Source organism: Eubalaena glacialis, chromosome 12 (genome assembly GCF_028564815.1).
Source record: "Eubalaena glacialis isolate mEubGla1 chromosome 12, mEubGla1.1.hap2.+ XY, whole genome shotgun sequence".
Classification (NCBI taxonomy): Eukaryota; Metazoa; Chordata; class Mammalia; order Artiodactyla; family Balaenidae; genus Eubalaena; species Eubalaena glacialis.
Genome location: NC_083727.1, coordinates 35,677,082 through 35,695,000, shown reverse-complemented (window position 1 = coordinate 35,695,000; position 17,919 = coordinate 35,677,082). Strand labels below are relative to the sequence as shown.

General features: G+C 35.3%; 1 protein-coding gene across 1 annotated transcript in view; it reads left to right on the top strand.

Moving 5' to 3' along the window:
* The window catches only part of RSPO3 (R-spondin 3), a 74,218-nt gene that overhangs the window by 34,806 nt on the left and 21,493 nt on the right, over positions 1-17,919 (top strand). The window contains exon 4 of the mRNA XM_061207401.1: positions 2,095-2,292. Within this exon, the coding sequence (XP_061063384.1) occupies positions 2,095-2,292 (198 nt within the window). The remainder of the gene's footprint in view (positions 1-2,094; positions 2,293-17,919) is intronic.

The window sequence follows — 17,919 nt, the reverse complement described above, 5'->3', positions numbered from 1 at the left end:
TGAGACACTTGTTTCACTAGTGAACAGTTAAACTTTCCAATGTTAAGATTGTGCTTAATACAGAAGATAGAAGAAATGCATTTTCTGTTGAGCAGTTCTGTTTTTTTCTTAATTACCTCTTAACCAAATAGAGCCCCAGATCTATATTGTTCATTTAATGACCTGAATACTACTTAAATCAACCTATTTGTTGTCTTTACATGATCACCAAAGTTTCCATTCTTTCCAAAAATATTTTTTGGATGCTAACATTAAAGGTTCATTCGAAAGTATTTAGCTAAGAAAATTTCTTCTCCTCTCAAGGCCTTTTAACTGTCCTATCTTATTAGAGCTCTTTATATCTGAACTCGCTAGTTGTGAATATTTTTCCTCCTTCTTCTTCAATGGAATAATCTAAGATTGGCACTAAAATTTCATTTTTAGAACCATTCATCATCTGACTAAAAACTCGTAGCTACCTATGTTGTAATTTTTTATATCTGTTTTTCTTAAGTCTAGGTGTACATTTGCCTAGACCACCTTTGCTCTTATGAAAATCACCAAAGTTTGGGTCATTTCCACATCATGTAATTTTTTTCTAATTTAGTCCATGTAGTTCTGGCATTAAATGAATACTGGACAAAGTTACAGCTCACAAACTTGGATTTTTATTTTTCCATTTGCTTTCTTGGAGGTGTTTTTATTTGTATGTGCAAAGCTCCCCTACTTTTTAATGACTAATATTGGGATCAGAGATATGACCTTAACTGGCAAGAGATTATGATATCATTAAGTGATTTGGTTGATCTCTTCTTTAACCAACTGAACATGAAGACTCCTTTGAAAGTGGTTCAGTAAAGTTCATTTAAGTTCATAGAAACTTAAATTCACTTATCTAATCATTTCCATTCAACTCTGTGTTGCATTCAGATACCTGAAAGTGACTGAAAAAGCATGTGAAAAAAATGTATTGTGAATGGTTTTAAATTTCTGAAACATTTAGGTTATATTTCTTGAGGTTGTATGAAAAATAGTATTCTGCTCTAAAATAAGGATTCTTTAAGTCAGAAGGCAGCAAGGTTACTGAGAATTTGTTTTTGTGGAAAGAAAGTCATATCATCTGAAAGAGTTACTGTTGCAAGCCGTCTCTGTTGTAAGTCAGGAAATTTTATGAACATAAATATAAGAATATCACCTTGCAGGTGTTTATTTTTATTGGAAGTGCAAAAATCTGTTATAATACCTTGTAAAGTCAAGATTGAAAAGATTGATACACACAGAAAAAGGGAAAAATCTACAAAAGAAGTTTTAGAAAAAGTATGTCAGTTCATCCTAGAAATCAGCCAGTCAGGTGAATTCTAGAAGCAGTTTATCAGCTGAAATTGACCCAGAATTCACTTAAAATAGATACTGCTATGCCTGATCTACACCCATGAATAAACGACAATATTGAAGTACTCAAGAAAAGGCACATGAAGTAGAAAAAGCAGTGAGGTGTAGGCCAAGGACCTGAATTCATTTTTTGCTTAATCATTCTCTAGCACAGAAGTTCGCAAAGTGTGTTCTCAGTACCTGCAAATGTGCATCACGTGTATCATTAGAAATGCAAATTCCCAGGCCCCACCCCAGGCAACTGAATTGGAAACTCTGGGTGGGGAGAGGTCCAGCATTCTTTGTTTTAGCAAGTCCTCCCTGCAGGTGATTCTGTTGCACACTAAACTTTGAGAATCAATTCTCGAGTATGTAATAATGACTAACCTATCAAGTTATGGTCAGGATCAATCAATAATTGTAGCAGTGCTCTAGAAATTGTAAAGCATTGGTCAGTTGTGAATAATTATATTCATGCCTGGGTTAATCAAATCTACCGTGAAAAGTAAACCCAATGCAAGAGTGAGTTTACCTGATAATATGAGGACCAAAAAGTGGAAAACATTATATTTCTGCTTTCACTTTCTCTTTGTTTTATCTTTAAGTCATCTTGCCCAACTTTGTTCTGCAGGATTTCTGCTCAGAATTTGGGCGAGTATTGATGGAAGCAAGCCTTCTTGTTTATTTAACAATTGTGAAACTATGTGTGAGCGAACTGAGGCTGTTTCTGGTGTTCTGTTTCAGTGCACTGTGAGGCCAGTGAATGGAGTCCTTGGAGTCCATGCACGAAAAAAGGAAAAACATGTGGCTTCAAAAGAGGGACTGAAACACGGGTCCGAGAAATAATACAGCATCCATCAGCAAAGGGTAACCTGTGTCCCCCCACCAGTGAGACAAGAAAGTGTACAGTGCAGAGAAAGAAGTGTCAGAAGGGAGAACGAGGTACAATCATACTAACAACATGTGCTTGTTTGAATCCTCATGATTTGATGCAAATTTCACTTTATTTCTTAGGAAACATTTATTATCACTCATGTCTGAAAACCCTAAAATGTGTACCAAACAAAGAATATGTTGGCTGTAAATTACAGAATATCGATGTGGTAATTTTTTAAAATGGAGCTTGATATCAGAACTTTAAACTACACAAAAGTGTGCTAATTGAATCTTAGGGAAGGGGGCTGCATTATAAGCATATAATATATGCCTATATCTTCCTTTTGGGCCATTATCTTTCCTATCATCCACCTTCCTAGTACCTGGAAAACTTAGGGGAAGCCTCAGAAACACAAGGTCTAATAATAACATTTGGTACATGAGCATGGTGAATACCAGCCATCAGCTTACTCCTTTCTTCATTGCCTACAAACCAAAGTAGTGCAATTAGGTGTTAAGCTTTTGTAGCTAAACATATTTTAAAGGTTACATATTTTATAAGTATAATACAAGCATTCGTGACATTTTATCCCCAGATTTTTTTAATATTACAGTAATTTCATACATCAGATTATAGAACCTACCAAATCAATATTAAATAACTCTGTGTAAGGGCTGTTCTGAAGTCGTATGAGTGCCAAGGAAAAATATGTCATTTAATCTGATGCTTTAAGGTGATTAAACTTCCATATAGAAGATCTGCAGTTGTTGACTTTTAAAATATAATTATTCCATCTTTCTCACTAATCCTCAGCACCACTGCCTACAAATATGTTATGTAGCTATTGGTGAGCCTATAAATGATCCTCTCATTTAATTGCAGCTTGGCTGACTCTGTAGTTGAACTTCCTTTGCTTATTTCATTCATTCATTCATTCAACATCATTTTATTGAATTTTTATTTTATGGCCACACATAGTGCTAAGCCCTGGGGATTCACAACTGAATAGGGTCCCATCTCTATCCTGAAGTTCTACTCAGAGTCCAGTGAAAGGTTGAGATGTTTAAGCAGATAATCACAATATCACATAGTAAGAGAGGTTTGGTGTGTGGAAAATTTCGATGGAAACACAGAAGAGTGTGCTGTGAAAACTTGAACTTTGCTCATACAAGAAAGAACTTGGGTCACCCGTACTTTGCAGTGTCTTTCACTGTACCAAAAGACCAAACTGACCATCATCAGGATGGATACAGCCTGTCGTTGCCATTAGTAATCAAGTAGTTAATGTGATAAACTTTTTGAATACATGGATTATTTTAAGGGAACTTCAAGTTTTTGTAAATTTATAAGAGGTTTTGATTAAAATTAGGTTTAAGGAATGAAAGTTGGCTAGTGAAAAAGGTCTTTCTGGCATTTGTTACCAATTAATTTAAAACATCTTAGATTTTAAAAGTTGGATTTGGAAATCAAATATTTCATCACTCTACTTGTTGGTAAGCTCCCATAGCCGTACATTTACTTATGTTTACGAAATTTTCTTAAAATTTAATGACTTACAGGTGGTCTTTGTTCATATTATTCTTTCCACAAAGATTCTACATTACTAATCAGTATTTAGTATACTTTGCTTTTAAAATATAAGTGAAGAAAATCTCATCGAATAGAAAAATTAAATTATGATACTAATTACATTTTTTTCTTTTATTTGAGGATGTGGTCTTCTAATATATTTTGCTAGCACTGACTTAAACATTAACTTTGAAAATGTTAGTTTTTAAACTAGCAACAAATAAGATAAGTAATGCCATAAGAAGTTTAAAATAGTAACCTGTAACATAAGCTTGACTTAGAAGTTTCTTTCTGGTCCTTGTTTCTTCCCCTCTGAGTAGGATACAGTGACATTTTATGTTTACAAAGAAAATGTTATACAACTAGAAAATTTTAGGTGCTTTATTCTTTTTCAAATTTGATAATCCATAGACTACTAAGTAGGAAATGTGGATTACATGTATAATTAAATTCAAGATTTAGTTCCATTTTTATTTAATTTTCATTCATCTTTTTATATGTCTGTCAAAAATGATTTCTCAAGTAGCCTAGAAATTTAAGATAGGAAGGTAACCACTTCTCCCTTCATTCCTTACTTCTCTAACCTATTAGTTTTCTTAACTTCTCTTAATGGTAACTCAAATATCAAAAATATATCTATTTGAATATGAAGAAACCAAATAGAAAAGTAATTATGACCCCTGGACATGCCACTGTATCAAATATCACATCAAAATAATAACACTACCCAGAGTCTTCTTGTTTATATTGTATATCTCAGAGCTATACAATACTGATAAACAATAAAGTGATGAAGACATGATTTCTCCTACCACTAGAATAGCTATTGCTTGAGTTGCACCTAAATGATTGTAGATTCATAAAATAACATCATTTAGGTTCATGGCTGAGCATTTTCAGATGAGAAAGCTAAAAGATAAGGTTTTTTAAAAAAAAATTTAGCCTAAAAATCTTGAATTTAAACTTACATCTATCTTCCCTGCCTAAGAGGTTAACAATAGACAGAAGTAGATAACTCATATTTGGAAAAGGTATGCAGCATGTGTGCAGGATTTTTTCTGCTGTGTTGTAATTGCCAAAGGCAAGGTCTCCAGGGAAGAATGATAAGATCCAGAAATGACTTTCTAAAATGTACACAAAGAAGAAGCTGAATAGGAGGAACTAGTTTTTAGTAACAGAATGGATTATTCTAGTTGTGAGATGCATATTTATATATATGAAAATTTCATATATATATGAAAAATTGGTTGCAAAATCTTACACATACACACATTTTTCTTTACTAATATTCTTCTCATGCTGAGAATAGTTATAGTAAGTTAATCTGAGGAGATAAATGTCATTTCTGTAGCCCCAAATCTAAACTTTTATCTGATGTACTACTTGTTTGCACATTTAGGATTATTTCCCTTTACCTGGCATGCTGCCTTTTAATATCTTAACTTCTCCATCAATTACTAGCTTTAATAAGAAGTTATTACCATTGCAGTAGTTTCTAGCTTGAGCCTATCTCAATTGAATTATATATCTGAAATGTCAAAGATATATAACATTTATTTTAAGAGATTATGAAGGCTAACATATATACTAGTATCACATATGCCTTAAAACAATATATTTTAAATAGAAGTAAACAAGGAGAAAATGCACTTTTAATGGCTGCCAACTCATACTTATTAACTCTTTTGATATATTGCGTGTAACCATCTTACATAAGGGGAAGTGAAACAGAACAGGGGAGCGTATATGTGTCTGCATTTGATGCAAAAGAGTGATTTTTTTTGTTTGGGTTGGAAGGCAGGGTGCAAAGAAAGGAAGGTCACCAAAATGTTTCTCATTCATTTGTACATTCCTTTAATTAACTGAAGAGAATTTCCTGTAGGTACTGGGTTTTGAGGCAATTCACAAAGAATGAAAGAAATTTTGTTCTTTGGTGAATTGCATGAATAAGATCCTCATTAATTACATGTAGTACATGATCTTGGGATAGAAAGGAGAGAGAAGAACAGAGTCATGGAAGAAATGGGGCAGGGTCTACTTTCTTGGTGTAAAGAAGAAATAGCATCCTTCCTAGCAGAGAAGGAGAAAAAGAATCCATTAAAATATAAATAAATAAAATGTCCAGAGACATTTCAAGGGAGGAAACAAGTGTGGGAATTATTGCATTATTTGAACATACTGAAGGTCACCTTATGTGCCTTCCCAAAATTAAAAGTACAGTTGTAAAATTCTACTAGGTTTTACATAGAAGAAAAGTGTTATATGTTAACTTACAAATTGCTATTAATCATGTTTTCAAATACCAGTATTATAAATATGCATTATATTTATCATGAGCACTATATTTAAAGTTACAGTAAAATTTGTTTTTAAAAAAGGAAACAAATAAAAAAGGAGTCTGCTTTGTTCCCAGGTTTGCACCTCTGTCTTTTAGTTTACTTCTTAAAATCTTTATAACAACTACTCCAGTGATGAAGAGTTGAGTTTTCTACAGGAAGGATTCATATTAAAGATTCAGTCAAATTCAAAACAAGACATTTAGCCAAGATTTTCAGAACTGTTCTCAAAATCCAAATAGAAGGAGTCATTAGCTCAAAATTGTAGGATGCCAACTGGCTTGGAGAATTTTGATGATGGCCTCTCACCACCATCACCTCATGGAGGAGGACCAGCTGGTCTACAGACACTCATCCTGTTTAAGCACTGGAGGATGGGAGCTTTCTGCTCTTTCCCTACATCCAATCAGTACACTAGCCCTTTAACATAGGTCAGAGAAAATTCGACAAAGTACAGAGCTGAGATAAGAATGGCATTAAAGACTGTGGTTTTCAACCAAGAATGATTTTGCTCCCCAGGGCACACTTCTCATTGTCATACTTGGAGGAGGGGGATGCTACAGGCATCTAGTGGGGAGAGGCTGCTAAATATTTTACAATGCACAGGACAGCCTCACACATCAAAAATTATCTGCCAGTAGTGCCAAAGATGAGAAACCCTGGTATAAACTCAACAATCTCTCTTTGTTATCCCGCTTTGAGGCCATGTTGGTCCTTACCCAAATGGGTTTTTTGTTTAGATTCTGGGAAGGACCAGTGAAAACCTTTCATTGCCACCAATGGAAACCTGCACATGGTGCAAACCTTTGGTAACAAGAACAATTTGGTGAAACAGAGGGGAAATTTTTGCCCCCCAATCATTACAAAGGTAATAATCAATTTTATTAAAAATTAATATTCTTTGATTTTCAAATATTCCAGTACCACACGAAAATATTTAGCTATGTTTAAAACCTCCAAGAAAGGTAGTCTATTGCAAATAAATAATGCCTTTCACTCTGAGCAATGTTCCTTAATACAAATGTATGGACTTTCTCTTAAAGGCTGAGCCCAGTTTTTCATTTAATGTCCCCAATGGAGAGGCCTGTCATTTGTTTAATCACTATTTAGCTCTCTCTCCACTGAGACAAATTATGTGGCTACAGTCATCTCTTGTTTTTTAATACACTCCTATCTACTAGGTTAAACCATATGAAACTGCCATTTTTGTTGATTATAAATGGTCAAATATAAGCAGTTCATAGGGTTCAACCTAATACTCCAAAATTTTCTCTCTCTGAATTTTGTAAATACTAGAACTAGACCTAGAGTACCATTGTTACTGATTAAAACATTACAGTTTGTATATGCCACAACTTAATTTAAATATTAGGCTTTTAATATTAATACAGGTATGCTATTGTTTTTGAAGGATGTAGGCACTCCTAACCTCTGAAGATCCCCATAAAAACATGGTTCATCTTTGGGTCCTTTTCAGTTATGCTCACTCATGGCCTATGCACTGATTTATTTGATTACATATTTTCTCCTTTGCCATATTACTCAACTCTTACTCTTCTTTGTTTCTTTCCCACCAATTACAACTTAATCTTTGAAGCATCAAATGAGCTTGCAAATTTCACAGCTATGTGTCCGAATTTATTATCCATATAGTTAAAAGAGTGTTATCACCTCTGTGACAGGCGCCAGTTTCTTTAATTGATTCCTCTGACATTGACATTATAGTGGCAGGATCTTTGCAAGCATTCTCTGTTGCCCAGGTTTGTGGGTTGAAGACCATGCTAAGATTGTTTATATATGCACAGTTTACTTCCCTCTGTAATAATGAGGCTGAAGGATCACATCCAGCACCTAGATAGATTTTGAAAAAAGTAAAATGACAGTTACTAGGTTTCTTGCCTTGAGCACATTTTACAATTACATTGTATGTTCTTAAATTTCTCAGTGTTAATGAAAAAGTTCTGCAGAAAATAAGAAGCCTGTTATTTCATGTTTTGCAATCCCAGGTACTATACCATTTTTTATAATTCAACCAGCAGTTATTATCTTTTTATAATCAATACCAAGTTCATACCATTCCATTTTCGTAGGCTCTCTAAGATTTTGGGGACATTCATAGTTGTCAAAATTCACGGTGGGCATTATTCACAGTGGGAAAATACTTAAGTGTTGTTATTATCTGTGTAGTCCCTACCTTGCTTTGGTGGTAGAAAAATCATTTTTAGGCTTCTGTGCTGTGTTGGTGTGTATACTGCAGCATCTCTATTCTAAAACAATCTTTATAATAAATTATTCTTGCAAATGCTTATACTTTCTGAGATTTCCTTTTTGTGATTTTTCTAAATATCTAATGCTTTTCAACCCATTGGTATGTGTAACATAACACACACTGGTCAGTCTGTTGAATAGAGTAGTAGCTGTAGTAAACAAAGCATTCTTCAACCCCCAACCGAACAACGATCTTGCCATTGTTTAGCTCCTGTGCATCGGGGTGAAGTTGTTTCAGTTAGCTTTTGCTGCGTAAGAAATAACCCCAAAACATACAGGCTTAAAACAACCACCATTTATTTAACAATAAATGTGGGTGGGTAATATGGGCTGGGATCCACTGTGCAGTTCTGGCTGGCTCCCTAACGTGGTGAACTGGTTGAGGACGGAGGAAACTGCTGTTTCTATCATCCTCAAGGTGGCTAGGGGTTCTACAAGGTTCTAAGAGGGAGAGAAGAAGCAGTTCTTCTTGAGTCTGGGCTCAGAACTGGCACAATTTTACTTCCACCACATTCTGTTATTCTATGCAAGTTACAAAGCCAGTCCTGATTCAAGAGTTGAAATAGATTTCACCTCTTGGGGGAGAAGTCCCATAGTTACTTTGCAACTTGGCATGCACATACAGGGGTGAGTGGAGAATTGTAACCATTTTTTCCATCTACCACAGAGGTCTTTCTCTTGTTTGCAACTAGATGAGTGTGATTGCTCGTTTATTCAACATTCTCTTCCTATCTAATGTAGTGTCTCTTCCTTTGTAAAAACACTTAGTGGTTGATACAGGAGATGGTATATAGGAGATTATTTCTATTGTATTTTCCAGTTTGTAAAGGGCAGAATAGGAAGAATAAGTAAAAGGCCAGGCCAGGACACCTTCATACACTCAACACATGTTTAGTAAAGCACCAGCTATGTGCTAGGCACTTTTAGGTGCTGAAGATATAGCAATGGACAAGAAAGACAAAAGTCCCTGCCATCATGAATCTAGATATTGGTGTCATGGTTTATGTTGGTGCACAAAGTAAAGACAATCGATGATCAGCTCACTTGTAGCATATGCTTGTGTGGACAGTTTTCATCTTTGCGATTTTCTTCTGTCGGTAGCTGCAGTTTCATTAGTTTGCTAACACATTTACAAAGACATTTGTTCATGCTGGCAAAACCGAAATATCTCTGCCTACTTTTTGTTTTGGTCTCAAGGCAAATCTATTTTTCTGTGACCACCATGTTGATATGCTAATATGTTTTTGTGAGATGGCTAAGTAGGGTTAAAGGTACAGCTTGTGGCTGTGGAACAGAGCTGAGTTAACAGGCCCTTTGGAGAAATGACCCTGAGACCCTGGCTTCATGTGCAGCCTGTTCTAGCCAACTGAGATCCCTGCCAATTAGGAGGGTTCCCCAGAGAGAGCCTCAGAGAGCATCAGCATAAATTTAAATTCTGGACCCCCAAGTATAGTTTCCAAAAGGGCCTTCTTGTCCTTTGCTAATTACAAAGTAAACATTTCTCCAGCAAAAAAGACACTTCCTCCTTTCATGCTCCTGTCCTCCTTCCCACCTCCCTAACACAGTCACTCCTTGAAACTGCTGGTGTTGCTGAAACCTCTTTGGCAAAGAAGACACCCCACATTTGAAGGCACAAAAGAATTATTCTTTCCATAGATCATTATCTTATTCTCTTTTTATCTACTCCAGTAACTTCTTCATAGATGTGTTACAGACTAACTTTGTAGATTGTTACAGCCTGACAGAAAAGACTGGTTACCTTGTCCACAGGCCTCCCAAGAGGTGTGACCAAGCAAATACAGCCAGGTTACAATTAAATTCCCTGACAGTCATTGAAACAGAAACATTCTCAAACTTGTTTACATTAAAACAGTGTCATTTTTAGCATCAGGAAAGGGAAAGACCACTGGCATGGTTTAATTCTTGTACATTGCTGTCAAAGCAGACCCCAAATAGAATGTGGTATATTTTTGTACTAATGGACAAATCCAAGCATAAAGTTTTCAGCACAGTGGCTGGCATCAGTGTACATTAACATGTACAAAATGGGTGTAAATGAGAAATGCTTCAAAACTTGTTATTCCACTAAGTTTCTGCTCTCTTCCACAGGTACTTCACTTTCCATTTAATTTTCTATTCAGTTCCCTTTTCCTTTTGTTTAAAGCACCCCATTCCTCATGCCCTAAATTGGAAATGCTTTTCTATCATTTTTCTTACTGTTTTTCAGTTTTTCTAAAAGATTATTTGCAAATGTATGTAATTATTATTTTAACAGAAAAACAATATCTGAGTGTTTGTCTTTCATTGACAGTCCTTTTTCACCAAGGTCACTGTTACCTTCTGTGTATTCATCAGGATATTTGAAAAGACAGACTTCAAATTACCTTAAGCAAAAAGAAAACTATTTGCTGAAGACACAGTTTGCTCTAAGTGCTCGAACAATATCATTGGCTCCATCTTCTTTTCTCCTCTCTCTTTCTTGCCATTTCAACTCATCCTGCCTCTGTGTCTGTTTATTGGCCTTGTTCTCCCCTGCTACAGTGAGTCCGTCTCTACTCACAGGGAAAGCTGGCTCTGGGAAGCCCTAAATCTATATCCACGTTGCTCTTGGTCCAAAAGGATAGTGCGCTCTCTCCTTCAGTGTCCATTCCTCCAATCTCATGGAAGGTGCAAATTGACCCAGCTTGGCTCACATGTCTACCCTTGAACCCATCACTGTGGCAGAGGAAATGGAGTACTGTGATTGGTCTGCCTCAGTCACATGCTCACTATTGAAGCCAAGGGACACGTGGGCCACTTTGAGTAGCAGTTCTATGTAGAAATGAGTGCTAGGCTGACAAAACAACAGATGCAAATGATCTTCTTCCAAAAAAAAAGCTCAAAATCTAGAAGCTTGTACTCTTCTATAGGGTAATCCCTATCCAATATTATTTATGGAAAAAAACATTTAAGTGAGAAAGTGTAACCAAAGTTTTACTCCATCTGTTTTAGACTAGAGAGGCATGTCTAGCATAATGCTAATAATATTTTAACTAATTTTTTTTCTGATTTCTCTGGTTTGCTAGAAAACTTTTTTTGTGAGTAAACTGGCTCTGAAATGAATAGAAAAAGAATCCAGTACTCATATGAAGGGTTTCTGGGATTGATTTGTGCAAGCTTAAGTAAAGACATGTCCATTTCCATTTCTAGCTGCTGAGGTTCTGTGTGAAATGTACCAGTGTGGGTAATGACCTTTTGCTTGATTATACATCAGGCCACTGAAACTTTAAAATTAACTCAAACCTAATTACTGAACTCTTGTGTTTATACTGTGTATACACCACCCGGTCATAACTCTAGCCTCTGTGAGCCCAAGCTGCCATAATTGAAAAATATATCTTGTAAAGGCTTGTTTTGTTTATTTGTTGTTTCTGCTGGAAAAGCCTGCTTTTCTTTTTTTTGCAAGAGATCAGATTTAGGAAATAGTTTATGAACAGAGTCCAATTACAGTTTATATCTCAATGCAAAACATACATTTTTAAATGAGATATCCCTTTTACTTTTGTATGATGTGAAATCTAATGTCTGGAAGCACAATGCAACTTATTTTTCACTGATTTTTGAATAATATCACATTTTAGGCAAGGAAATATCAACATACTGAACTCACACTTGGAAAATATGAATAATTGCTAATTCCAAAAATGAGTCATAGAAATGTATGCATACTCAGGATCAGTAGTTAAAATATCTAATTAATTACAACCTGTGAACAAAAATTATTATCCTTATTTATAGAACGCTAATTAGATAGCTAATTACTTTTTTATGGACCATGGACATATGAAATAGTGAAATATTCCTCAAAATAATAAGTACAAGCTGTTAACATCTGATGTCATGCTCCTCTGGTTTCCAACCAACACCAAAATCATAAAGGAATTCTGTTTTGTTTCAAATTGGTTTGTTTCAATAGCTAAGACGCAGTTTACTAAAGTATTTCTTGGGCAAACTTGTGGTGGATTCACGCTTGTCCAGTTTTTCTAATTTTGCTTTGAAATGTGTAGGAGAGGGAGTTTTCCTATTTAATGTCTCTCCCTCCGCCCTTCGGCGTCCTACCATGTTGTATGCCCTTAGTGCCCCTCCTCCTGCTTTGTTTCCTGCCTTAACACCCTTTCCTTCCATTCCTGCAGGTTTCCTCCATTTTCAAAGGATTATGTGTTCACAGAATCATTGTTTCGTCTGTGTTCACAGTCTTCAAAGTAGTTTAATATTTGCAGTGTCAGCCTAGTTAAGTAAAAGAGTACTGAACTAGTTTGGAAACCAAAACCATCTCAGTTCAACTCTAGATTTGGTGTTTATTTTTTTCTTTGTTTAATTTTCAAAAAAAGCATTATTTTTAACGTCAGTAATGGTATATATGATATGGTACGTATGGATACCATAATGGCATACTACCAATATAACATAATGGTATACATGGATAGCAAAATTTTTTCCCCTTTTTGCTCTTAGTACTACAATAAAAATCTCTATAATGTTAATGAACTGATGCACTCCCTTTCTCTCAGGGGTTAAAGAGGTAATATCGATACATCGTAGTATTTAGAACACAGGCTCTGGAACCAGAGTACCTGTTTTCAAATCTTAATTGTGCTTTTAACTAGCTGTATGACTTTAAGCAAATTACTTAGGCTTTGTATACCCCATTTTCCTCATCTGTAAAGTGGGGGTGATAACAGTAACTACCTCACAGAGTTGTAGTGAAGGAATGATGTAGCAAGGAGTTAATGTGTGTATAAAACTCTTGAGACTTGTGTCTGGCATCTGGTAAGTGCTCAGTAGTTGTGAGATCTAATATAAAATAGAGTCCCAAACACTGGATGGAAACACCAAAGGTTGTGCACATTTTAAAAATTAATGTGTTCTACCAGATTACTTTTCAAAAAGGTTTGAACAGTTCACATTTGCAGTGTATCAGAAATGCCTATTTCCTCATAAATAGGAAATGCCTATTTCCTTATGCCAAAACTGGATGTTATCAGTCCTTTGAAGACTTGCCATTCTGATGGATTAACAATGGTATCCTTTTGTTTTTCTGACTACTAGTAAGGCTGATCATGTAAAATGACAGAGCTGCTATGGAAAACATCATGGTGGTTTGGCAAAAAAATTAAAAACAGAATTACCATATGATCCACCGATTCCAAGTATGTAGGTATATACCCAACATAAATGAAAGCAGGGTCTCAAAGAGATATTTGTACATCCATGTTCATAGCAGTATTATTCACAATAGCCAAAAGGTTGAAGCAACCCAGATGTCCATCAATAGATGAATAGATAACAAAAAGTAGTATATAGACGTACAATGGAATATTATTCACCTTAAAAAGGAAGGAAATTCTATCACATGCTACAACATGAATGGACCTTAAGAATATAAAGCTAAGTAAAATAATCCTATCACAAAGACAAATACTGTATGATTCCACCTATATGAAGTACCCAGAAGAGTCAAATTCATAGAGATAGAAAGTATTGGGTTGGCAAAACAGTTCCTTCGGCTTTTTCTGTAACAACATCTTATAAAAAACCTGAACGAACTTTTTGGCCAACCCAGTAGAATGGTGGTTTCATGGAGGGGGGAATGGAAATTGCTATTTAATGGATACAGAGTTTCAGTTTTACAAGAGGAAAAGATTTCTGGAGACTGACAGGTGGTGATGGTTGCACAAAAATGTGAATATACTAAATGCCATTGATCTGTGCACTTAAACATGGTTAAGAAGGTAAGTTTTATGTTATGCACTTTTACCACAATTTAAAATAATAAAAGAAAATAGCAGTGCTGGTATTGAAGTAAGGGCTAACCAACCAGTAGCCCTGTGCTAGGGTATTTTATTTGAAACCGTTAAACAAGATGGTTTATAAAATCTTTTATGGTTTTCAATTAGACTCAGGTAAAACCTGAACTTGACATTTCTATGAACCCTCTGCTACAGTATAGCACAATATTTTTTCTTTGGAAAATTGCTTGAATCTCAGAAAGGAAAAATATGTCAGTGTGCCCCCCAAGGCATTGTGCAGAGGTCATGTCAGATGTCTTAGGGTATATGTTGCTGTAGCTGTAGGATATTTAGGGTGACAAGAAATAAGTAGCTGTGAACGCTAGCTCTCTTGGGAGATACTAATATGCCTGGCTTTGTATTTGTTTGTTTCTTGACTTTCTCCTCAAATTTGTATTCTCTTATACTAATTTATGGAAGTGTGGCTTCCATATTTGTCATCTGAAGCAACAAAACTATGGAAAAGGGAGATGACATTTTTAATGTTCCTAACACATACACTGTACACATAACCTTTAGCTTGTAGTAATAGTTAATGAATGGCACCATATCACTTTGAACATCTTTTCTTGTTATTTGTCCCACCTAATCCCCTAGCACAATGCTTTTTTCAGGATTTTTGTCATTTATCATTTTTGTCAGTTTGTCATTTTTGATTGCTAGATGCAGAATCTAAAACACTAGGTTGCAAACCAGCCTTAAATTGGCTAGGAGCTTAGGAGAACTACTCTGAACACTTTTTGTATAAACTCTAAGGAGGTCAGATTTAGAAAAATCTCAGCTGCTGTACTTGGATCCCATGAGCCACTGACTATTTATAATTAATATTAATAAATGGCAGATGACAGATGTTTATTGCTTAACTAAAAATGTGTGTGCAATACTAAATTTAAAAAAACAAGTTAGTTTGAGACCCAAAGGACTTGAATATATGTATTTAGAATACTGAAAAGAATAAAACTACCAACATGTGATCCAGAATCTTCTAACTGCAAAAACCCAAAGTTCCATAGGAAACATAAAACTATTTTTAATTAATGATATTAAATATTCGATTTGCCATGAAACACTATTCCTTTAAACTAAAAGGCCTGTTTCACAAGCCTACATTTCTCTGGAAAGGAAGCTTATGAATAATTAAAAAGCCCTTAACTATTGATCTTACTCTCTAAAATCAAGTTGTTTAACATATACAGCTTTTATAGTCAAATTTTTTAAAAAATCCAAGTTCTGAGTTGGTTTAAATCTTAATATTCCATGGAGCCCCACTAAATAGTACAACAACTAGAAGGGAATTTTCTCACCACTGGACCCTAAGGGGTAAAGCTAGAGTAGTTGTTACCTAGTTATATTATTCCTGGGAACTTGATAAGATGATTAAAATGGAGATGAGACTTCTAGTTATTAAAGAAGAAGTAAAAATGGTTTTCCAGGGTAATTATAGTGGGCCCCAAATCACCTTACAAAAAGCCAAAGAAAATACTTTGCTTGGGTTGTATATACTTACTCAAATCCAATAACCATATCCATTGACATAGATTCTTTATGATTGGGCTGTGATTTAACAATGTGATTTGTCTAAATCTTGGCAGTTTTGCATAATTATCTTACGTAGTTCTTCAAATATTTTGGGCATGTCTGCATTGCTGTTATCTACTTCATTTTAAAAATGAGGAAATTGAGGCTTTGAGTGTGAGTAGTTGACTTTAAATCACACATAGGAAGCAACAGACACAGGACTCAAACCCAGACCTGACTCCAAGTCCAGTGAGATTTCAAGTAACTGAGGCTGAAGAAAGTTTATAACAACCTTAAGAGCGTCAGCTAGTAAATAGATGAATCAGGACTAGAATGAGGATCTTTTGTCTGTTAATCCAGTCCTCTTTCTACACTGTCTCTTTCAACACTTTTGCCACATATTTAAGATGACCATTTATTTCTATTTTTCTGACCTTTTTAAATTATACACACCACACATGTGGTTGGCATTAGCCATTATTTCTTATTATTGTCATTTTGTTGCTGACAAAATTGAGAACCTTCTATTTCTATCACAAAATCTGCTAAATCTTTCTTTCTGTTTTACAGTCATTTTGTTGTTCAAAGAACAAACTTGAACTTAATGAGCAAATTGGCCTTTTGCCTCAAATCACACTGCTGTTTTAAAGCCAAATGGTTTTCACAGATTGCTAACATCGTATTCAAATGGAGTAAACGGTTATGTTAGCAGCATCACACTGTCTAAACAAAGACACTGTCAGTCAGTAGAGTCAGTGACCTTCAGGCTCTAAGTGCCATGTGCAATTTTCACAGGGTTATGTTTAAATATGGGACCTAATAAAGATCCTCATTTGGTTTTTTAAAAGGTTATGAAAATTAATACCCCACCCAACTACTATAAACTAACAATGAAGATGTAAAATGAAATTTACTAAAAAAATGTATTTCGGAGGTTCAGATTTTCAACTCAATCTACGAAGTATACATGGTCTCCTAAGTGTCGTATGAATCAGTGGATATGCCAGACATGGAGCAAAGTTCCCAGCCCAGGAGGCTTCCAAGCCTGAAGCAATCTGTAAGAGGACAGAGTTCCAAGAGAGAACACAATGTGCATGTACGAATAAAGCAGATGCAGCATGACTTTTGGTTTGTTCTTTGGGAACTCACGACTATATGGAAAAATCACATGCTGCTCTCAGTTGCTGTAGACATCTGCTGAAGGCACGTGAGATTGAGGCTAGGGCGACGGTGCAAAATTCCTCCTAGAATATAGTAGCTTAACTTTGAAAACAAGGGAAAATGACTGTTAGCAGAATAAGAGTTTCACTATAACGTTATAAACATATAGCATGGTCCCCCAAATAGGCAAAGAGAGGGCAGGGAGCTATTTGTTTGCAAAAAGATGGGAGCATGTATTTCCTCTAGTAGTATTATTAGATAGCTATTTACAGACTTTAGTTTGGGCTGTCAAAGACCAGTCCATCAACAGTGTGTGTGTTTATGATACCTTGTTCTTGGCAAAAGCTTAACAATTTAAAGAGGCTTTTAAATATTTTTTAGACATGAAATTGAGCTTACAAAATAAGCTTAATGGCAAGTTAGTCAGAAACACATGGATATGTTTTCTTTAAATTATATACAGATTTTCAGAATTAAGATGTGGTAAAACCTACTAGTGATCTATTAAGCCCTCTAAAGCACTTGAAACATAATTAGAGATTTTCGAATTCAAGGATGGCCTAGTGGAAATAAGAACAAATTGGTGGCTGCCATTTTGGCTTTGCCTGTGTGTTTTTACAAACACTTCATTAAATCTCATTTTTGAATAGTGGATATGCTCCCATCAGGAAAAGACCAAGAGGTGTGAAGAGAGCAAAAGAAACATGGGATGTTAAGAAATCAGGGTTACAGATACATTATGAAACTGCTTATATGCTGGATTTTATTTTGTTGCTGCTGTCCTGTGGGAACATGAGGACCATGGCTTTACAAGCTGACCTCACTGCCACCATATTCTCTAGAGCCGTTAGAATGTAACTAGTCTAACTTCATTCTCCTCAAAATTTAAGTATGTGTGTGCTACACGGTAATTAAAACTAGTAACATATGGAGTCAGAGAACTGGGAACACCGTCACCAACACATTTTTCTTTAACAAAGCCCATTTTGTGATCTATTTGTGTTTATTCTCA